The 24,735-nt window shown below is 31.3% G+C and overlaps 1 protein-coding gene across 1 annotated transcript; it reads left to right on the forward strand.

Annotated features, from left to right (window-relative positions):
• The first annotated feature begins 5,103 nt into the window (after window positions 1-5,103).
• Window positions 5,104-24,135, forward strand: LOC134697630 (CUB and sushi domain-containing protein 3-like). Its single transcript, XM_063559913.1, has 11 exons — window positions 5,104-5,128; window positions 5,635-5,799; window positions 11,459-11,635; window positions 13,642-13,821; window positions 14,660-14,836; window positions 16,746-16,925; window positions 17,687-17,863; window positions 19,842-20,018; window positions 21,019-21,195; window positions 21,702-21,881; window positions 23,924-24,135. Exons 1-11 carry the CDS (start codon window positions 5,104-5,106, stop codon window positions 24,133-24,135), a joined length of 1,827 nt encoding a protein of 608 aa, XP_063415983.1.
• Window positions 24,136-24,735: the final 600 nt, after the last annotated feature.

The raw sequence follows: 24,735 nt of genomic DNA on the forward strand, positions 1-24,735 counted from the left end.
AGCTTCCGCAATAAAGAACATGAAGGAAAAACTTGATAGAACTCGTGTTTTATATTCCTAGCAAACATCTGTAGTTACTAGTATTGAATGCTTCCTTTATTGAATTTAAAGGGGTTGTAAAAGCGTTGACCCTGCGTTTTTCAATGGAATGACGCTTCATACAAAATGTACTTCGGTCAACGATTTTACGCCAAAATAAATTTCAAAAAGAAGCATTCAATTATTTAAGGAATTAGATAGTGTATAAATAGCACGATGATTTTCACCAGTGGAGCAACACATGCTTACAAGTAGAAAGCACATGCGTATACCCATTGTTTAAGGTGTTATTCGTGTTGCTTTGAAATGTGTACAGGACTCAGAATATCTTTGAAATACAGATATGCCGGTGAAACCAAATTAAGAACGATGCAATTAACACTGATTTTTCCCTGAACTGCATTGATTTGATTTTTATTCAAAATTCAGTAGTTAAAGTTATCAAAAAATATTCAAATCGTTCAATGATTGTTTCGCTTCTTTATTTTCCGTCGATAAAAAATGCAACATTCTTCATATTTTCAATTTTACACTTATAATAGCATTATTCTTAAAAAAAGACTATGTAGATATCTGTAAACATATGGTGAGATTCATCCTTGAACTTCGATGATAGTGAATGTTACAATTTTTATTTTATTTATTATATTAAAAAAAAAAACTTATCATCTGTCAACATATGGTGAACTCCGATAATAGTGAGTGTCACATATGGTGAGCTCCGATAAAAGTGAGTGTCACATACGGTATACAATACTTTCCTGGTGACATATTTTAAGCCATAATGAGATTTATCAATAGAGATATTCAGAATGAATTTCAAGATTTACCTTAAAAGTTAGTAATTCGATGACAGTAGTCATTTATATTGAGTGTTTTCGACAGTAACATGTGACTAATTGTGTTATATTATTTACTGTATATAATTTATCAATTCAAATGTTGTTTTCTTTATTAAACCGAATGAATTTTGACCAATAAGTTCCCTTTCAACTAAAGATGTCGAATTTGGTGTTTCTTCACCGTAAAGGCATTAATATTGTTCCTTACAAAAAAAATTATTGCAAGGTCTGTAAAACTGTACTCAAACCCTCTTTCGAAGAGTTGAGTGTAGAATCTAAAATATTTAAAAGAATCTTTCAGAGAACTTACAACTATACGGGTTTTTTTTCACATGCAAAAGTATTGAAACATTTAATTTCTCTGATCCTCAATCAAATTTTCTATTCGTTTAACGTCTTAGTCTGGATTATGCCATATGATCAATATTTTTCCAATGTGAATTGTCCTAAGAGTTCGTTATTTTTTCATTTTTTTTCTTTTCTTTTTACGACATCTTTATATTTCTACCATCAATGATAAAAACGTTGCTGAACAGCTTGATTTGTCAACATTTTTGATATGAAAAAAGAGACATCAACTTGGAACAAAACAAAATTAAAATAAAATTTCGTTTGATTTTTTTTTTACAGCACTCAGAAATATCTTTGAAATACAGATATGTCAGTGAACCCAAATTAAGAAATATGCACTTCAACCCGATTTTGTCTTTGGCTGAATTGATGTTTAATTCGATGTTTAGTAGTTAAAGGTATCAAATACCATTTAAATCGTTTAACTCGTTTATTCACCGGTAAATCTTTCATCTATGGTTGTTTTTCTATCTTCAGTTACGAAAAAATATTTATCAGTCTTATTGATATTTTCACCTTCACACTAATAATAAAATCATTATTCAAAACACATGTTGAGTTCTGTCAACATATGGTAATATTCACCTCTGAACTCCGACCATAGTGAGTGGCACATACGGTAGAAAATTCTTTTCTTGTTACATTTCTTCAGCAATCCTATATTTTTCAACTGAAATATTTAGAACGAATTTCACGAATTTCCTTTGTAATTCGATTACAGTGGTCATTCATCTCTTGGTTCCGTCGACCGAATCAGGTATTCATTATGTATACATTATTTACTGTTTATAATTGAGTTCACATTTTTATAGCATTATTTTTAAACAGTTTCATTGGAATTTGTACACTTAATGATTATTTTTAAATTAAACTGAAGGAATTCTCTTCAATGTGTGCATTTGAGTTTTTGGCCCAAAATGTCAAATTTGATGATCCTTTGCCCTAATGAATGTCAAAATCTGATAGTAGAGACATCAAAATAAAAGTGGACAAAAATAAGATTTGTATCATGAACAGTTTTCAAGCAATTTTAATGTTTATTGAAATTAATGGCTGTGTGACGATTTTCACTAGTGGAACAAGAACTGCTCATCAGCAGGATCTCAACATAGCACATGCCTTTACCCGCTGTTTAATATGGTTTGTGTTGCTAAAATTTTTATAGTGTTTGTGTGGACTTTGTATTTTCAATGTTTTGGCTTTGTCAAAATTTGAATCGCTTATTCCTTTAAAAGTTGCATTATATATTACATATTCATGTTTATAATTGATTCACATTTTTGAATATCATTTTTCATACAGTTTTTATTTGAACTTAATTCGATATATTATGATTTTCACTACTGGAACAAGAACTGCTCATCAGTAGGATCTGTACATAGCACATGCCTTTACCCGCTGTTTAAAGTGGTTTGTGTTGCTAAACTTTTTATAGTGTTTGTGTGGACTTTGTATTTTCAATGTTTTGGGACAGGCGCACAAATTTGTTATTAAACTGGATATCTAAAGTCACTTCAGTTCATCTTTGAAAAAAAATCTGTTTGACTCCAAAAAAATAACATAAAATTATCGACAGCTTTTAATTATGAAATTTGACTCCTATGATTGAAGCAAATCTTGTTACTTTTGTTTTTTTTTTCGCAACAAAATTCATCATTCTTATCTATATTTCTAATTTCACACTAATAATGAAGTCATTATTTAAAAAAACACATGTAGACATCTGTCAACATATGGTGAGATTCACCTTTAAACTTCAATCATATTGAGCATTACATCTGGTATCCAATACGGCTGGTTACATTTCATAAGCTGGATTATATTTATCTACAGAAGTATACAGAATGAATTGTGTTAACATTACTTACTGCATTTAATTGATTTTCCAATTTTACTATAAAGAAAATCCTACAGTTTTATATTTGAACTTAATGCGACAAAGAAAAGAATGTTTTTTTAACCTCACTGTAAGGTATATCCAAAATGAATATATTTTCTTTAAAAATTGTCATATTGGTGGGTCTGTCAATTGGTAATCAAAACTTATTTTTAGTTGCTAACATCTATATCACATATGATACTGTTTGAGTAAGCTGTGGAAACTAATATATTAAAAAAAATATGTTAGTGTACTTACAACTAAATGTCTTTTTCTTATGCAAAATTATAGAAGTGTTTGATTTCTTTGTTCATCAAAATTATTTTATAATGTTAATTGTCATGAGGAAAAGGAATTTGTTTTATCTATCTGTACGCATACTTACATATATTTCCCCTTCTTTTTATGTTTGAGTTATGATTTTGCTACTAAATATGTTTTTTTTTCAATTTAAATTTTCCTTATTCATTTTTTTAACCTTCACACTAATGATAACATTATTATTCAAAACACATGTTGAGTTCTGTCAACATATGGTGATATTCACCTTTGAACTCAGATCATAGTAAATGTGGCATATGGTATACAATACTGTTCTGGTATTTTATCAGCCAGATGAGATTTTTCAGCTCAGATATTCAGAATGAATTTCAAGATTTTCTTTAATTTGTAATTCGATAACAGTGGTCATCTTTTTTCCGAAGATGAATTGACTTCAGATATTCAGTTGTCAATGTGAAATAATTCTGGTTTCTTTTGTTTTTCTTCGCAAAAAAAAATCATCAGTCTGTTTCATACTTTTAATTTTACATTAATGAAAAAATACTTTTACATGAAAAACATTTAGACATCTGCAACATATGATGAGATTCACCTTTCAACTCCGATCATATTAAGTGTCACATATACAATACTTTTCTGGTGAATTTTTCGTAAACCAGATGAGATTTTTAACGGAGAAATTCAAAATGTATTTCAAGATTGTTCTTAATAATTCGATGTAAGTATTCACACATCTCTTGGTGTTTTTTTATAGTGACATGTGCCTTATTGTGTTTAGATTATTTAATACATAAAATTAATTGGCCATTTTTTTCAAATACTTTTGTTCCTTCAGTTTTGAATCTGAAATAAAGTCGAAACAAAATGCTGTTTAAAAATCAAACTGATAGAATGCTGTTCAACTTGTTCCTTTGAGTTTTCAATCAAAGATGTCAAATTTGATCTTTCTTAACGGTAAAGGATATTCAGAATTAATACATTTCCTTCCAAAGTTGTTCATTTGCAAGGTCTGTCTAATGCGACTTTTAGACTAACTGTGAAACAACATACTGTGAAAGCCAGCTGTGGAAAATAAAAAAATATCAAGAAAAATCTGTAAGAATACTTACAAGTAAATATTTGTTTCTTGTGCACAGGTATATACAAAAAATTGATTTTTTTTATCAAAATTACTTTATTTTTTTATCGTCGTACACATACTGTCAACTATTTTCAATTCGTTTAACGTTTGATAGATATAGGAAGATGTGGTGTGAGTGCCAATGAGACAACTCTCCATCCAAATAACAATTTAAAAATTAAACCATTATAGGTTAAAGTACGGCCTTCAACACAGAGCCTTGGCTCACACCGAACAACAAGCTAGTAAGGGCCCCAAAATTACTAGTGTAAAACCATTCAAACGGGAAAACCAACGGTCTAATCTATATAAACAAAACGAGAAACGAGAAACACGTATATATTACATAAACAAACGACAACTACTGTACATCAGATTCCTGACTTAGGACAGGTGCAAACATTTGCAGCGGGATTTTTGCCATTTTGCCAATTGATCATTGTTTTTTCGATTTGGTATATCCAAAGAATTCTGTATTTTTCTTCTTGTATTGATGTAGAAAATGTTGATTTTTAAGAAATGTTAGTTTTTAACATATAACTCAAAGTCTGATAGTCAAAATACCAGTGGAACAAAACAAAATTGGTATTATGAAGAAATCTAAGGCAATGCTGTGTATAATGTTAAGAATCAGATACATAAAGTAGCACAACGATTTTCACTAGCGGAAACAACTTCTTACACGTAGAAATAATAAATGTTTGACGTGTGATTCGTGTTGCTATGTGTTTCTTCAGTTGTTTTCGTATTTCCATGTTTCGTTTTATGCAATAACGTCTTCCTTACTTCATACACTTTATATTTATATTTTGGAACGTTTCGTAAAGAAGATTAGCAAACTTTTGTATTAAAAATAATTGAGGCACTTATAGTATACTTTTAATTTCAAGGTTGTCAGCGATCAAATATTGCGTTTTGTCACGTCAGACAGATTCGGTTTTAAAGACGCCCTTTGAAAATATTAATTATATTGGAAATTGCATCGTAGTTGCTTGCAGGTCATCATTTATTTAAGATATGTGTAAATCGTTTAAAGGAAGAAAAAATATGTTTTTGTTTGTTATTGCTCTTTGATAGATAATGTGTGCCAAATGGGGAACATTGAAACTATGTTCTTTTAGTTTCAGCTGCATGTTCGGATGGATCTACTATTGATGAAGATGGGAAAACCTGCATTAAATGTCCAGCAGATGAATACTGGGTGAACCAAACTGCCTGTGAATCTTGTCCGAATAACGGAACGACCGAAGGGAAAACTGGTGTCACGGGCGTTGAATTTTGCAAAGGTGAGTCTTTGTTTAGATCGAAGTAAAACAAAAAGGGTAATACTCACATTCATAAAATGATTTTTCATTGTTTGACTTTATTTATCCCACTGCTTTACTTTTTCTTTTATTGGGTTGTTGTTTCTCTGATATAATCTCCATTTCATTCTTTATTTTATTATAGAATATTTTGATATACAGACACTTTATAATTTCTTGTTGTAACATTACACCTTGTGTGTACGTCCACTGAGAAATCTCCCTATATAGTTTCACGTATGTTTCGATCGATCTAATGTCAACTTCCATGTTTACATGTCATCGCCTTGGTAAACAGGCTTAATCGATGCACACAAACTCATTCTAATGTCGATTCCAGTAAATGAATGTCATACGAACAATATTAATCTGTATGTAAGTGTACTCATATAGATTTCATAGTGTAAAAATAATAGAATACAATGGACTTATGTTTTCACTGTGTAGAACGCCACATGCGGGGTGTCGGCTATGTTTGACACGGGGTGGCAATTTCGAAGCGAAGAAAAATTATCAAAGTAAGTTCAAGTATCAAAATTTCTTTATTTAGAATTCTTAGTACCATATAATGTATTGCACGGAAGGAACTGAAACACAATCTATCTCCTGCAAGCAAAATCAGTCGTTTTCAGTGCTCTGTTTTCTCAAACACCTCTCCCTAGTTTTCCGTGTTGCAGATTTTGAGGCTTCATATGCAAATTTCTGAATAAAAAACTACTTAAGACGACTTCCCTCTGCAACATTTATATAGAATTGAATTCCTATTATTGAATTTAACCAAATACCAGCTTCATACTTAAAATTGATTGGTTATAAAACTAGTTTTTCATCAAAATATAAAGTGTCGCTCGGGGTGTCAGATTTTGCATCTCAAGGGGTAAAGGCTTCCAATAAAAAACGAATAGATTTGCATATGAATCATGTAAATCGGTCTTTTACTGATACTTTTTTATCCAAACACATATACTATATGATGATAACATATTAAAAACTAAAAGTACTTCATTTTGTCTGTTTTTTAGTCATATAAGACATGTGCTTTTGATTTCATAAATAGTAAAAAATTACTCAATTTATTTTTTTTACCGCTAGAAAATGACTTCATTTCCTTTTAAGTTACTATCATGGTCAGAAAAATTCACGGCTGTGGTTCAATGCACCGAAACCTGGAGAAAATCACAGAGCAGACCTCTATATAAGATTTTGCCGAAGCCACTAACAGTCACACTCCATCAAAGTTCATCATCAGGCTCCTCCCGAAAGCGCTCGTGCACACTACAAAAAGTACTCACTCGAAACGAATTCGGCTACTCTCGTCAATGAAACACTCACCGGAATCTTTCACATCAAATGATAATACAGCTTCAAGGAGACATGAAAAGGATGGCACTACTATTCTTAACTTTTTCAAAACAGCGATTCAAAAAATAATTTGGCTTCTGATTTCCTAACTTTTATCCGAATGGTAAATTTAATAGGTGGACCAAAAAGTATTGAACATATTATAGAAAGCTTATGTGAGCACAGAATGGCCGACCCCCAAGACGCAGAAACAAGTTTTGCAGTCCCAAGTCAAAATATACTATTAGACTTCATCGCCATGGACCTTGATACTTAGTATCCCAAAGTCTGACCTCTGTTTAAGATATCTTGGTTCTAACATTGAAAAATTTCATCATGTTCCATGAGGCTGACATGGTTTCTTTGATACAAGATGTCTACTGTGCTTTCATTAACATAATGTGATTGTGTTCCAAATATGTCACTGGCACTAGAAAGAACCGAGTTGATACAAGAAAGGCAATTTCCCCCAAGTTCCGTTATATGAAACAATGACGCCCGTAATCCACTGGTTACAAACACAAATATCGATTGCTGCCAATTGTCACCCGACATTCCTTCAAACTTTTAAAGACCAAAATTTTGGCGGATGGCAAGCTCTTTACGGCCTTTCATTCGTAGACCTTAATCTTTAAGAGCCTCATGTGCTCTTTTACAAAGAAAAAGTTTCAAACACTTGTCTATACCCAATAATTGTTTGCTTTGTATTTATTTGGTCTTCTAGTAGGATGTAAAAAAGGTTGTAGCAAGTTTTCCAAAACCTCTTAGTTGTTTCCCGATACCATATTTCCGATTTTATTCTTTTTGACATAAATCTGACCCTCCCAAAGAAAAGACGAAGAGAAATATTGACGAACGTATATTTATTTGCTTTTACTTTTCGGATAAAAGATAGAAAATTAACAGCCATAGAAAGTTTTTTAAGATTTTGAATCGCTTTTTGAAATTGTTGAGAATAGTAGTGTCATCGTCTTCAGGTCTCCTTGAAGCTGTATTGTCATTTGATGATAAAGATGCCGGTGAGTGTTTCATTTGAGAGAGTTATCGATTTCGTTTCGGAGTGAGTGTTTTTTTGCAGCATGCACAAGCGCTTGTGTGAGGAATCTGATGAAGAACTTTAATGCCAATGATAAAGTTTGACTGTTGGTGGCTTCGGCAAAATCTTATATTGAGGTCTGTTCTATGATTTTTCTCCATGTTTCGGTGCATTGAGCCACATTAGTGACTTTTATCTGACCATGATAGTGACTGGAGAGGAAAAGAAATTATTTTCCAGCTTCACACAAAATATTTTGAGTCATTTTTTATTATATATGAAATCAAAAGCACATGACTTATATGACTTAAAAAACAGGCAAAATGAAGTACTTACAGTTTTTTTATTTGTTATCATAATATAGCAGATATGTTTGAATTAAAAAGTATCAGATAAAGACCGATTTACATGATTCATATTCAAATCTGTTCGTTTTTTATTAAAAGGCATCTACCCCTTGAGATGCAAAATCTGACACCCCGAGCGACACTTTATATTTTGATGAAAAACTAGTTTTATAACCAATCAATTTTAAGTATGAAGCTGGTATTTGGTTAAATTCCATAATAGGAATTCAATTCTATATAAACGATGCAGAGGGAAGTCGTCTTAAGTAGGTTTTTATTCAGAAATTTGCATATGAAGCCTCAAAATCTGCAACACGGAAAACTAGGGAGAGGTGTTTGAGAAAACAGGGCACTTAAAACGACTGATTTTGCTTGCAGGAAATAGATTGTGTTTCAGTTCCTTCCGTGCAGTACATTATATGGTACTAAGAATTCTAAATAAAGAAATTTTGATACTTTAACTTACTTTGATAGTTTTTCTTCGCTTCGAAATTGCCACCCCGTGTCAAACATAGCCGACACCCCGCATGTGGCGTTCTACACGGTGGTTTTAATGATAATGAAAGTGCCCACTGCTGAGCTGAATAATTTAAAAATATATATAAACAATGATTGTTTAAAACAAATGCAGATAAAACAAATGCACAAGGAAAACAATACAAATAAATTAATAAAATAAAACCATATGCTAAATACACATGTATGTCGTAGTGTGAGCACATGTGAGCAAAATATGTATGTCCACATAGTGTGTAGTACTGGTTAATGTGGGCTTTAGCATTATTATGTTTAATTAACTATTTGGCACTAAATGTGGATACTTAAATAATCAGAAAATCTTTTAGAGGGCTTTATCTTGAAACTCTTTCATATGTAACAGAACTTAATTATTTGACGTTTTTAGATCTTCACACGTATTACTCCTTCTAAACTTAAAGACAAATTAAAAGAGATGTTTAAGCTTTAACCAACGCAGATAAAGCCTTAGTATCTTGTCTTAGGGAGATATAAATCGCAATTCATAAACAAAAATAACTCAACACAAAAACTTCTGTATAATTCATAACTTTATTATACTTGCACTATATTCAGTCTGCCTATACGCATGTCATATCACTCGATTTATTCAAAACTAATACAAAGCATTATGTCAGCCGGGCATCTTACCTACCATGCATTATGTTTCATTAAATGTACGTATCCTTTCAATCGAAGGAATTTAAGGGAAAATACAAGTCTCCGACTTTTCTTAAAATTGAAAGTAAGGTGAATCGGGTATATTCGAAGGTTATCTTTGTTTAGTTTAAACATATTTATTCATATCTAATTGGGAAACAAAAAAGGTGTCTACAAGGGTGTCTTTTACGTGCAAGAGATATGACTCTCTCTTAACACGGGTCAGCTATTTATCGTTCCCTTCCGACGGACTGTCATCGGTTCTTCAAGAGCATACTCAAGAGAGAGCCGAAAATTCAGTCCAGAAATTTTATTCCCGAAATGGGAATCGAACCATGAACCTTTGTGCTAATAGTCCGATGCACGAACCACTACACAACGGCTCTTTAAAGATTCTGTCAGAAATGCCGTAATTTTTGTTATTTTCATTTTTATCGAGAGTGAATCAAATTGGTCGAAAAAATAAGGTTGCCCGGATCATTTAAGCTAAAAATATTACTTTTAACCGGGTATATAAAAGAGACAATTTTTTAATGAAATGCTAGGGAAAAAAGAGGTATCGACATATTTTATCGGGATATCAAAATTAAAAACTGTCTGTGACTCTTGGTCCAAATTAAAACTGTAATATAAAAAGCTAAAACATAGCTTTAAAGAATACGCAAATTAGATAAAAAAAAAGTGTAGATCACCGATAAGGAAAAAAAATATTTTTATTAAAACCCAAAATTATGACAAGAAAATGGTGAAATAGGGTAAAATGTCATTTTGAGCTTTTCACAGATACACATAAAAACGATAACATATTTTTAGTGACAAAAATACGTTCATTTTTTTTTTATCAATTTAAATGTGAAAACAAAATTTTCGTACGCGCATGGTAATTCATGCGTGAAATTATGCGCAGTCGAATAATCCCGATCCCCCTTAAGGGAAGCTATAATTATAAACTGGATTTTTTTTAATGTGCATAATTTGCAAATAAGGAAGTTTTGGGTAATCTCAATCAAGTTAATAAAATTGTGTGACAAAACCCGACGAAACTATTTTTGATGGTATCTCAATCAAGAACTTAACGACACCCCTTTATTTTGATATATCTAAACTGGTCGGGGGAAAATATTGGAATCTGAAGAATTTCGTTATCAATAAAACAATATAGGATTTATGTTATTTTCATCAACTTAAATCATTTGAAATAAACGACCAGATTGTGGTTTAAATCGTCTGGGATTTCTAGACTACAACGTCGTTTATAAAATTTAAAGGTACAATAATTGGCCCTATTATGTCGAAGGATAACGTAGGTAAGACATATTATTGGAAACCTCTGGTTTGTATTTTCTAATATTCGTAACTTATACTTCATCATCACAAATATTCTTTTGGTTTGGAAAGATAGTGAAATTCATCTGTCACTCTATTGCTATTTTAAATACTAAGTCAATTTGTTTAAACATAAAATATCAGTTACCAATATAGACTCATTCTGTGCAAATTAACATTAATCTTTCATGATCCAACCTATGACAGTGTACGATTTGATTTGCAATCTTTTGTTAAAAGAACTTATGTTGTACGTACTGTCTTGGCCGTTGTTTTGTTTTCTACCATTCTTCTTTAATTTAAAGTTTTCACTTGATTTTTCCACAATCTATCATTAATAACTATGTACATTTTCTATTCTAATAATCTCATCACTTAACAAAAACCGTTTTTTATTTGTTTTTTACCATTGCAGCTGTTATAGAATGTCAAGACCTTGAAGAAGTAGATTTTGCTACTATAACTGAACAGACTGGTATCCAGGAAAACGACACAACTACGTACAAATGTAATACTGGATATGAATTGATCTCTGGCGACCTGATTCGTGAATGTATAAGGGATACGTGGAATGGAAGTTCTCCAGTCTGTGGTACGAATACGCTGTAGATTTTGTTTATAAACGTCGTACTTAATATTTTTGTTAAATGTTTTAATTTTTTACATTAAAACATGTGAATTTTTTATAGTATGAAGTGGTCTCCATGTGTAACACATTCATGTGTATTACTATTGAAATATATCAAAATACAAACAGGTTTCTATTCAAACATCCATACACATATATAACTAATCACACAGTGTGCAAATTGTCCTAATTAAAGAATTGTATTGATCTGATAAATTCCGTATTAAAAATAGCTTAATGTGTAACTCACCAAAGTTTACCAAAAAAAACGAGATTATCAAAGATATCAGGATTGACATTTTATATTAACACCAGACGCATGTTTCGTCTACATAAGACTCATCATAACGCACGAATAAAAAATGTTAAAAAAGCCAAATGATGTAAAGGTACAAATTAGTTAAATCCTTACAATATATTGACACATTATACATAATAAATGAAATGAAGAAATAGTTTTATTAATTAAAGAAATTAATAAAAGTCAAATGATTTATTCTATAAAATCATTTTAAAACATTATTATAAACATTAATTGTAAAATGTGAAGCACAATATGTCAAAATCATAACCCAAATTTCTAAAATTTTAGGCACAATATATTAAAGTGTTGAACACAATATTAATATAATATGCTTTAAATCTGTTTTTACAACAATATCCACATTTAAAAAACCTTTTCCTTCGCATATCGAATCAGACATGCCTAAGAGAAATAAAGTGTTTACTAAATATATTTGAAGGTTCCCACAAAGAAAGGACATTAGCAACCCCACACTGGTTTCAGTTAGATACCATGTTTTGTGACCAGGCACAGAACAATTTGTTTTTTTAGTTTCCCTTATCTTTTTTATTGTGTGGAATTGCTATGAAAATATTACACCAAATGCCAGCTTCCTCTTAAAAAATATTCTATTTCTCTTTAGTTTTGCTTGTTTTTCTGTTTTTCAGTTTGAAGCTGTTGTTCATTTGAACAAAAGTAAAAACAACAAAACCCCACAAAACTGATGTTCCAAAATCTTCTTCGCCGATTTTTTAACACGTACCACATATAACATGCTCTGTGGATTAACACATAGGACATGAACATCTATATGACGCTTGATTTAAAAAAAAAACCAATACATGTAATGTTATCGTTATAAAGGCAATGTTAATATCATTAATTTTGAAGTCTTTAACTTTATCTCGAAACCCTGTGTTGGTTATATCTTTTAAATCATCCTCTGTGTTAAAAAGCAAAATTATTTCATCTGGCAAGGAATATGAAAGAAAACAATGATAAATGTCTATAATAAAAAAAAAATGGATCCTAACATTATTGATAATCTTCGAAATCATATAAGGGAATTTGTAGAATAATTATTTCATGTAAAATCACTGGTCATTTTCAGGAATAATATATAATTACTAATGATTTTAGTGATTCTGCATATTCCTTAACAAATCACGGATTCTACTTGATCCCTGATTAAACAAATTCACTGTGATATATATATTTATCCAGTAAAATAGTCAATAGTGTATAACTGTTAATGTTGTTTGTTTTGTGTCAATTTTGTCCACTTTGAAGGAAGTTCGCTACTTCATTTCAAAATATAAAGAAAGTGCTCCTAACACTAGTATATAGTAATTGGGGAGTAATACAGAAACAGAAAGATCAAAAACATATTAACCGTGTGCTTGTTTCAAAGATATTAGCCAAAAATCAAACGATAATTCTTTGGCAATTTGTGGTGGTGGGTAGTGTCCAATATCTAAAAAGAAAAAAATATTTTTAACCGACATTTTGTCTGTTTATTCATTGCGTTGATATTTTTTCTTTTCAGATTTTCTATTTTCATACTTTTTTTTAAGCGTTGATATGAGTTTTCATCATACGCCAAACATTTATAAATATTTTACCAAAATATTGCACTCATAAATGAAATAACTCAAACTTTAGAAACAAAGTTTTATACTTTTTGCAGTTATAGTTAGTTGTCCATGCCTTGCAGACGTGAAATTCTCTAGTATAACTACACAGACTGGTGGGAACTATCAAGACACAATAACGTACGCTTGTAACCCTGGCTATGAATTGACGTCTGGTAGCCTGACCCGTCAATGTCTGGTTGATAAAACCTGGAATGGAAGTGCTCCAATCTGCGGTAAAAACATCTTTAAAAGTTGTAACATTATTGTCTATTAAAATATTTTATTGATTAAACAAGTTAAAGCTTAATTTATGAAAAAGATGTGTATATTGACTTTTGATAGTTTAAGTATCAGGTGGTTTCTAAATGTAATCAAATCAATGTATTTTCAATAGAAACAGAAGCTATTAATTGGTTGTTATTCGAAAATTCAAAATCCAGCTCATTGTGAATTAGTTATGTGCGAGGTAACGCAAATTTCTAATGGACCATTCTCTTACAATTTGTACATTGAGGGGTTATTGTCAATTTTATGTAAAAAATACATATTTTTATCAAAGCTTTGTGAACAAATATGAAAATGAAGATGTAGTATTATTGTCAATGAGATAACTGTCCACAAGAGACCAAAATGACACAGACATTAACAACTATTGGTCACCGTACTGCCTTAAAAAATGAACAAAGCTTATACCGCATATTCAGGTATAAAAGGCCCCGATAAGACAATGTAAAACAATTTAAACGAGAAAACTAACAGCCTTTTTTAGATACAAAATGAACGAAAACCAAACATGTAACACATAAACAAACGAAAACCACTGAATTACAGGCTCCTGACTTGGGACAGGCACATACAAAAAAATGTGGCGGGGTTAAACATGTTGGCGAGATCCCAACCCTCCTCGTAACTGGAAAGAATATATATATGTACGGAAGTTTTTATGCTCTCTTACTCGTTTTATTTTATTTCTATATTCATACTATACTTATATGTGTCTATTCGAGTTTTGATTTTCATAGTCCTTACATGTTTTATTAATTCACCTAAATATTACATTTACTTATGCAGAGATAGTAAGTTGTCCGAGCCTTGCAGACGTGAACTTCTCTATTGCTGCCCAGACTGGTTCAAACTACAAAGACACAATAACTTACGCTTGTATTGCTGGCTATGAATTGACGTCTGGTAGTCTGACTCGGCAATGTATGGATGATAAAACCTGGAATGGAAGTGTTCCTGTCTGCGGTAAAACAAAATATTTTTTAAACGTTTTATCTTTATGTTTAAATAGGATATTTTATTTCTTAAACCTGTTAAGACTGTAATAATGAAAAAGGTTTGTATGCAGATGTTTGCTACAATGAGGTGGTATCCAAAATATAACTCCAGTTAAGTTGCTTTGATTTAAATATACTGAGTGCTAATAAAAACGCAACACTTTTGTTTTTCAAAAATATCTTATAACTTTTATTTGATTTATACTATAGCTTTGTATAGTTGGTTAAAAATAACTTTTAGACAATTGTCGACAATTTTACGGTAGAGTGATTTTTAGAACAAATGCGGAGTAAGGGTTATTTTGAACGGACATAAACCGAGTTCACCGCTTTTCAACCTACGCACAATTTTCACGATTTTGTCATTTGAAGCTTGGCTAATGTCATGATTTTTCCCGCCCTTATTGTTAAGAAACTGCAATAAACATCTGAGTAAATGTCCGGATTTTTTGACAACCAACGACATGCAGTTTTATGCATGATCCAATGAAGCCTTTCACAGCATACAATTACGAGAAGACTAAAGTTGTAGCCTCTACAATAACCCAAATCATCCTCAAATTCAACCAAAATGGATCATTTAATGATAATCTACATCCCGAGATACAAAAAGCAAGAAATGCTCAGCATGACCGATACATCTGGTCTTAAACATATCCGATATCAACTTTTATGGATGTTCAAAGGTCACTCTAGAGTTCAATGATGGTCACGGTAGAACCTTTGGCGCAATTGCAGTTAAGCTCCGTTTGCGCAAAAATTGTTAAAGATCACCACAGTCTTTCCTTAGTGATATCTAAACGGCTGTCTGGCGTAAACATCGAATTCTGTAGACCAAAAATAATTCATTATGTACCAAAAACCGTCAGTGGTGGTTACATAGACATTTGGCACCCGCCTTGGCCAAAAGTCATGCTTTTCGCAGGATTATGGTCCGATCGAGCAAATTTGACATGGTTTAGACGATGAAAGCAACGACCAATAACATAAAGTCAGCTTAAGTTTGCTTTGCGGGACAAGTGGAATAACATTCCTCAGGATCACATTAAACGTTCAGGATGATCAATTCCACGGCTCTGTTGAGATTACGCTGCACCACGGAGTTGTTTCATTTTTTGTTAGGAACGTGAGTTGATGATTCGACATTTGATGTTTCGTTTACCTATTGCGTACGAAAAATGACAATGACACATTTTTGTTTGATATCGATCTTTGTTAAAATTGTTAATTTTCATGAACAATTTTGTTTGAAAGATTATCATTTCTAATATAAATTCTAATTTTGAAAAACAAAGTGTTGATTTTTCATTGGCACTCAGTATAGACACTATTAAAAAGTTTGAATTCGATTAAAAGTAATCAAGTCATTGTGAATTGTTTATGTGTAATGAAACAACGATTGTCAAGGAATCATTTGCGAAAACCTTGTTAATAATGCTCTGTGTCAGTTTTTATTATCAAATTAAATATATTATCTCGTGATTCTTATACTATTACAAAAATGTGTGTGTTTATGTATTAAATAGTGTCATGGGTTTTTCCTAGTCAATCATGTTCATGTTCATTTCTTTTAAACAAAAAAAGTATTAATTGATTTTAAACAGCTATTATGAATTACTTGTGCAAGAAATAAGTAATTAGCGTACAATTATTTACATGCATTTTGTGGTTGATTTTGTCAAACTTTTGTAAATAAAAAAAATGTTTGGAATTTTTTTTTTGTCTCGAGTGTTTTTTATTTCGCATTATTCATATCATCATTAAATGCTCATTAGACTTTTTTTTTATAATCCTAACATTCATTAATATTTTACCTTTATATTTCACTAATGAATGAAATAACTCAAACTTATACATAAAGTTTCATTTTTTTGCAGGTATAGTAGGATGTTCACTCCTTACAGACGTCAAGTTCTCTAATATTACTACACAGACGGGTGGGAACTACCAAGACACAATAACTTACGCTTGTATTACTGGCTATGAATTGACCTCTGGTAGCTTGACTCGTCAATGTATGGCTAATGGAACCTGGTTCGGAAGTGCTCCAGTCTGCGGTTAATAACATTATTCAATAGTTGTATCTTTATCTTTAAATAGGATATTGCATTTCTTAAACATGTTAAGCTAAATCAATAAACAAAATGTGTATATGCCAATTTTTCATGTGATTTCCAAAATGATTTTAAATTCAAAAACTATTAATTGGTTTATATTTGAAAATCCATAATCCAAAGCATTATATAATAATTTGTATGAAGAAACATAGATTTCTTAGGGACCATTCTCTACCAATGTGTATTTTGTGTATAAAGTCAATTTGAGGATCTTTATCCCGTAATGCTTATATAATTTGAAATGTTTGTATTCAGATATGCAAAAGTGTGGTGTGTGTTCGACATACAATCGTGTTTATTTTTTATATCCATTAAGAAAAAGTCTGTATAGTGTGTCATATACAATCATCTCTAATCGTATCATAAAAAAATGTGCATGAAATCATTGACAATCCAACGGTAATCTTGAAGCCGTTTGTGGTTATGGGTTCTGTCAAAGTTTTGTAAAAAGAAAATACTCACCGGTTTTCTTTTTATCTTTTTCCTTTTTACCCCCATGGCCATTTCATAATGTCTTTCTTGTATCTTTCGCCACTCTTTTGTACTTTCTTGTGTTTATTTTACTTTCTATATATATTCGTACTGTATTTATATGTGCTGATTCGAGTTTTCATCATAAGCCCAACATTCATAATTATTGTACCTAAAATTTCACTTATAAATGAAATCCCTCAAAAATTTATCGTTTTATACTTTTGCAGATATAATAAGTTGTCCAAACCTTGCAGGCGTGAGGTTCTCTGTTGCTATCCAGACTGGTACAAATTACCAAGATACAATAACTTACGCTTGTATCACTGGCTATGAATTGACGTCTGGTAGTCTGACTCGGCAATGTATGGATGATAAAACCTGGAATGGAAGTGCTCCAATCTGTGGTAAACATTTTTCAGAATTGTATCATTATTGTAAACTACGATATTTCATTTCTAAAACTTGTTAGGGTAGTTCAGGAATATACCGAAATCTTTTGTTGTACAATCACAGTTTATAATCGGTCTAGTATCTTTAAATTTGCCCAAATCTGCCAATTTGGAATTTCGTGGTTACACTGTTTTTTTGTATATAAAGACCACTTCGTTATTCATTGCAATCTCAAAAATATTTTAACAAATACCAAATAGTTGTGCTATTAAAATTCATTTTTAAAATAAATAATTTTAGGGGAGATAACTCTTTAAGTACAAAATTTATACTGGACATATACGGACATTTTTTTATTGTAAGAAAACAAGTTCGAGGACACCATTTTTTTTTTATTTTCTTAAATATATTACAAAACCTATCTTCTCATATTTAATTTCAAAATTATCTCTCATAGATTTCTTTCTATGCACCAAAGTGTGTTTTTTTCATGAACAATCTCAGCAAAGTTTGGCAATTTTGAACGGCTCGTACCTTCAAAAAAAGTGCGGTGACCCATACTTTTAATCATTAAAAAAAACATAGTAAAGACATCATTTTGGCAGAGTATAAGAAAATTCTGTCATTTCTTATCACTTGAACTAAGTCTATCTTTAATGTTATGAAAACGAAATGAATGCCTAAGATTTGGTTTGAAATTTTTCTATTCTTCAGTAAAAAAAAAAAAAAATATTTTCATTTTCTTCAAAAAAAGATATTTCATATATATTAACATGTTAAGGCTTTAGTTATAAAAATTGTGTATTCCGATTTTCGATAGTATCAGATTGTTTCAAATATAGAATCAAGTTAATGTTACGTTCAACTAAGAAATAGGAACGATTAATTGATTTATATTCGAAAATCTGTTATGTAACTCATTTTGAATTTTCTTTTGTGTAATGTATCAACGGTTTACAAAGGAAAGGATTAGGTTCAGTAAGATCTCTTTTTGGCCCCAAAATTTAGCAGTTTTACAAAATTGTTAAAATGTAAACGTGTATTTACTCATTGGACAGTAGAATGCTTCTGCTACATACATATGGGCTGTTTTTGACAATACAATACATCGGGAACTAGCATCATTAAGTCATCTAAATTACTGCAATCTTCACAATTTTAGCATTTTAGTTAAAATTCAGACGGTTTCCGTCTGAAATGAAAGTTGCCGCATTTGTGTTCATTCTTGATATTTAAATGCTAGTTATATTTGATGATAATACATACTATATATAAAGGTGGATGATGAACACGGATGCGGCCACTTTCATTTTTGACAAAAAAACATCTAAAAATCGATTTGATAGATTTTTCATATTGTAGCCTAAATGGGAACGTTTGTAATGATTACATCAGTTAAAATCTTTCACATAAACTAATTGAATCAACTAAAATAGACACTGAAGTATTTAAAAAGTGTCCAAAATCTTTCGTCGGATGAACCTTAAATTTGAGGCCAAAATCGGCCCTTACCGGACCTACTCCTTTTTTAGTAACTTGTGTTATGTGAGTATGGTCATATGTGAATAGATTTTTTCCCGTAATGCTAAAACAATGCTAATTTTTGTGTTCAAATATTCAATACCGTAATGTGATGTCAATTAACAATAATATTCCTGTAAATCTCCATTCAAAATAAGGACAACATATGGTTTTATAAAGGAACATCCCTAATAATATCATGAATAACTTGTCCCAGGAATCAATGATGATCCAATGATCATACTATAGCAATAAGTGGTTGTTGATTATGTAAAAGTTTTATAAAAAGAAAATATTTGAGTACCGACATTTTGTACTTTGTTGTGCGTTTTTACTTACTATATTTATTCTATATATATAAAACCTGATTTGATTTTTTTCATATGCCCAACATTCATAGTTTTCAACTAAATATAATACTTGTACGATTAATAAAATATCTCCAACATTTATCGTTTTATACTTTTGCAGAGAGGGTAATTTGTCCGCGCCTTGTAGACGTTGAGTTCTCTAATGCTATCCAGACTGGTTCAAACTACCAAGACACAATAACTTACGATTGTATCACTGGCTATGAATTGACTTCTGGTAGCCTGACTCGGCAATGTATGGATGATAAAACCTGGAATGGGAGTGCTCCAATCTGTGGTAAAAACAAAAAAGTTGTATCCTTATTGTCAAATAAGATATTTCATTTCTAGAACATGTTATGAAAAAGGTTTGATTGCGGATTTATTATTGTACCAGATGGTTTTTCAAATACAATCAAATTCATGCTTCTTTTAGTTAAAAAATAACTATTTCATTGGTTTATATACCAAAATCCCTAACCCAACTCATGATGAATTAGTTCTATGTAAGGTAATAAAGATTTCCAAGAGAACATTTTCTAGCAATTTGTATTTTGTGGGTTTGACTTTCAAAATAGGATAAAATTCATTTAAATTTCAATTGAAAATTACAACTATCAATTATTTCATATCCAAACATCCCTTATAATATCATGAACTTGTTTAAGGAATCTATGGTAATCCAACGACCATCATAGTCCAAACAGTTATAATTATTCCACCTAATATATCACTTATACTGTGGATTCATTATTTTTCGTTGGATACCAATTTTCGTAGGTTGCGTGGGTACAGGTGAACCACAAATTCAAATGTTCAACGAATATCATATTTTGAATAGGCTTTGTATACAGAGATGGGCAAATCAAAGGTACCAGGATTATAATTTAGTACGCCAGACGCGCGTTTCGTCTACGTAAGACTCATCAGTGACGCTCATATTATTTTTTTTATTAAGCCAAACAATTACAAAGTTAAAGAGCATTGAGCATACAAAATTCCAAAACGTTGTGCCAAATACGGCTATGGTAATCTATGCCTGGGATAAGAAAAGCCTAAGTTTTTCGAAAAATTCAAAGTTTTGTAAACAGGAAATTTATAAAAATGACCAAATCATTGATATTAATGTCAACACCGAAATGTTGACTACTGGGCTGGTGATACCCTCGGCAAAACCACGAAATCAAATGACCACGAAAATGCAAGTTTTCAGCAATCCACGAAAATTAGTGCCTAAGAAAAAAATTGAATCAATCGTAAATACAATATCTCAATCTTATCGTTTTATAATTTTGCAGAGATTGTAAGTTGTCCGAGCCTTGCAAATGTGAACTTCTCTATTGCTGCTCAAACTGGTTCAAACCTCCAAGACACAATAACTTACGCTTGTATCACTGGCTATGAATTGACGTCTGGTAGCCTGACTCGTCAATGTCTGGACGATAAAACCTGGAATGGAAGTGTTCCGATCTGCGGTAAAAGAAACATTTTTCAAAAGTTATGTCATTATGTTCAAATAGGTTTTTTCCTTCATACATGTAAAATCTTGAAGTTATAAAAAATATGATATATATTTAGGATATGCTTAGTTTATGTGTTAAGCTATTCAATAGTCGGATGGGGTTTCAAAAACGACCAAATCATGTTACTTTCCATTACAATTAAAACTATCAATTGATTAATATTCAAACATTCATGATCAATAAAATGAATACATTTTGCAAGAAATCAATGATACTCGATCTATCATTTTCTAGCAATTTGTGGTTGTGGGTTGTGTCAAACGTTTGTAAAACAAAGTATGTACTGAAATTTCGAAACATCATCAGTGTTCTTTAAACTTTGTTCATGTTAAGGATACTTTATTTGAGGTGTTTATTTCAGTTTTCGCAAAGGCAATTGATTCATAATTATTTACCGAAATATATATCTCACTAATAAATCCAAATTATCAAAATATTAACGCTGTATTCTTTTGCAGAAATTGTAACTTGTCCTGGCCTTGCTGACGTGAAGTTCGCTAACATTACTAACGAAACTGGTTCAAATTACCAAGACACAATAACTTATGCTTGTATTACTGGATATAAATTGACGTCTGGTAGCCTGACTCGTCAATGTATGGATGATAAAACCTGGAACGGTAGTCCTCCAGTCTGCGGTAAAACAATAGTGTTTGTTAGAATTCTTATAAGATCGAGTGGTTTCATAATACAATCCTATCCATATGAAATAAACAAAAATAAACACCCTCAACTGGTTTTGTTTATAATCGAATAACCTATAGCAGGATATTTATGTTTTAGGAAACATCCATTTTCCAGCCATCATTTTTTTTTACAAGTTGAATTGTGGGTTTTGAAAAAAAAATCAAAATTCAAAATTCAAAATATCTACCGGAATTTTGCACCGTTTTCAATATTTCTAGTGTTTATTCTTTATACATTTTGAAGTGTTTATGTGAATGTTTTTGAAAGTCTAATCAATCATGCTTATTTTTAACAGCTCTCTCAAAATATCCCACTAATAAATCAAACAACTTAATTTATTGAAGTTTTACACGTTTGAAGATATAGTAGCCTGTCCAGGCGCTTTGCAGCAGGTACAATCCTTTTAAGGTGTAAACCTCTTACTAACACTATACAGCAATACACCACACACTCTGTCACATTACACCATACACGTTACACCTTTAAACCATACACCTTACACTATAATGCAATTTCATTTTTTTATAACAGCATGCGTCTACAAAGGTTTTTAATTATATTTAAAAACGAATTTTAATCACAATATTGCCAATCAACGTAAAACTTCAAAATCAGTTTTTATTAATATTTTGCAAAGTTTTAAATGTCGTACACCATTCATTAATACCATTCACGCTCGCACGCTACACTATTACACCAGTTCATTCCCTTACACCATACACCATAGTAGCATACACCTTCTACCATTGCACAATGTGTCGTACACCATTACACCATACACGTTTTTTGGTGAAGTTTACACCATCCAAGGGCTGTAATCACACTATAAAAACTACCAGAACGATACAAATTTGCAAGATAAAATAGCATAGTTTTGTTTCAAAGATGAGAGCGGATGTGTCCCTAATGTTGTACATAAAAAACCGTCCCCTTTTCACAAATATGACCTACCGAATAAGATTAATTCCTAGTTTCCTAAACAATGTGCAAACCAATGGTGCCACATGCAAATCTTGATCTGCATACCCTTTTAAGAGCACATGATATCCCACAAAGTTTAAGACGGGGTTCGGGTTGCTTAGTGTTTAATATTCTATGTTTTGTTTTGTGTATATTTATTTGTTTGTTGGGTGTTTTTAAACCAGGCATAGCGTTGTCAGTCTGTTTTCACTTATAAGTTTTTAGGTTCCTCAAGTATCATACACATCTATCTTATGAAAAGTCTGTGTATGTTGGATTTTTGGTAGTTTAAGGATGTTCACAAAATGTAATCAGATTGATGTCCCTTTCAATCAAAAATACAAATTAATAATTTGTTGATATATGAAAAGATAGTCAACTCATTCTATGCAAGGTACTAATAATTTCTAGGGACCATTGTCTAGCAGCATGTATCGGATGGATTTAGTCAATTTTATGATCAAATTAGACTTTTCATCCCTTTATGCTTCATAATTCATGATATTATGTTACCAAAATATTTCACTTCTACATCAAACAACTAGAACTTAGATATTCCCCACCTACGATAGTAGAGGGGCATTATTTTTTCTGGTCTGTGCCTCCGTTCGTTCGTCCGTTCGTCCGTCCGTCTGTGCGTCCGTTCTTCCCGCTTCAGGCTAAAGTTTTTGGTCGAGGTAGTTTGTGATGAAGTTGAAGTCCAATCAATTTGAAACTTAGTACACATGTTCCCCATGATATGATCTTTCTTATTTTAATGCCAAATTATAGTTTTGACCCCAATTACATGGTCCACTGAACATAGAAAATGATAGTGCGAAGTTCAGGTTAAAGTTTTTGGTCAAGGTAGTTTTTGATGAAGTTAAAGTTACATCAACTTGAAACTTAGTACACATGTTCCCTATGACATGATTTTTATAATTTTAATTCCAAATTAAAGTTCTAACCCCAATTTTCACGGTCCACTGAACACAGAAAATGATAGTGCGAGTGGAGCATCCGTGTACTATGGACACATTCTTGTTTGTTTCAGAGATAGTAACTTGTCCAGTCCTTGCAGACATGATATTCGCTATCACTACTAACGAAACTGGTACAAACTACCAAGACACAATAACTTACGCTTGTAACCCTGGCTATGAATTGACGTCTGGTAGTCTGACTCGGCAATGTATGGATGATAAAACCTGGAATGGAAGTGCTCCAATCTGTGGTAAACATTTTTCAAAAGTTTCAATATTATAATCAAATTAGATATTTCGTTTTGTGACAATGTTAAGGTCAAAGTTATAAGTAGATTTTGATAGGAGCAGATGGTTTCCAAATATTATCAAATTTGTAATTATTTCAAATGAAATTAAAAAACAGCAATTGGTTAAATTCAACACATCCATATTCACTTTGTATTACAGAGCTACGAAACCAGGATTGTTCAGTCACCATTCTTTTCAATTTGTGAATTTAATGTTTTGTCAACTTTTTGTCTTTAAAAATAACAAAATGTATATCGGAGTTCTGTACTGTCCTGAGTATTCTTTATTTCTTATTTTACATACTCTATATTCAATGCATATTTGAATGTTTAAAAGACTAATCATTCATCTATATTCAACTAATTTCTCGAAATATCTCACTATGAAATTCAAAATGTTAATTTTTTATACGTATTCAGAAATAGTAGCTTGTCAAGGTTTCGAACCATTTTATTGAACTTCAAAAACTACCTAGACTGACAAAAACTTTTAAAAACAATAACTAACGCTTGTAACACTGGGTATGGATTAAAGTATGGTAGCCTGACTCTTCAAAGTATAGATGATAAAACATTGAATGCAAGTATTTCGT

This window comes from Mytilus trossulus, chromosome 14 (genome assembly GCF_036588685.1).
Source record: "Mytilus trossulus isolate FHL-02 chromosome 14, PNRI_Mtr1.1.1.hap1, whole genome shotgun sequence".
Classification (NCBI taxonomy): Eukaryota; Metazoa; Mollusca; class Bivalvia; order Mytilida; family Mytilidae; genus Mytilus; species Mytilus trossulus.

Excerpts from the sequence above, each read along its gene's own strand:
- LOC134697630 (XM_063559913.1), top strand. The coding sequence starts at position 5,104 with ATGAAGAAATCTAAGGCAATGCTGT. Across the intron at positions 5,800-11,458 it reads GGGCGTTGAATTTTGCAAAG|CTGTTATAGAATGTCAAGAC; the intron begins GTGAGTCTTTGT and ends TTACCATTGCAG. Across the intron at positions 21,196-21,701 it reads TGGAAGTGTTCCGATCTGCG|AAATTGTAACTTGTCCTGGC; the intron begins GTAAAAGAAACA and ends ATTCTTTTGCAG.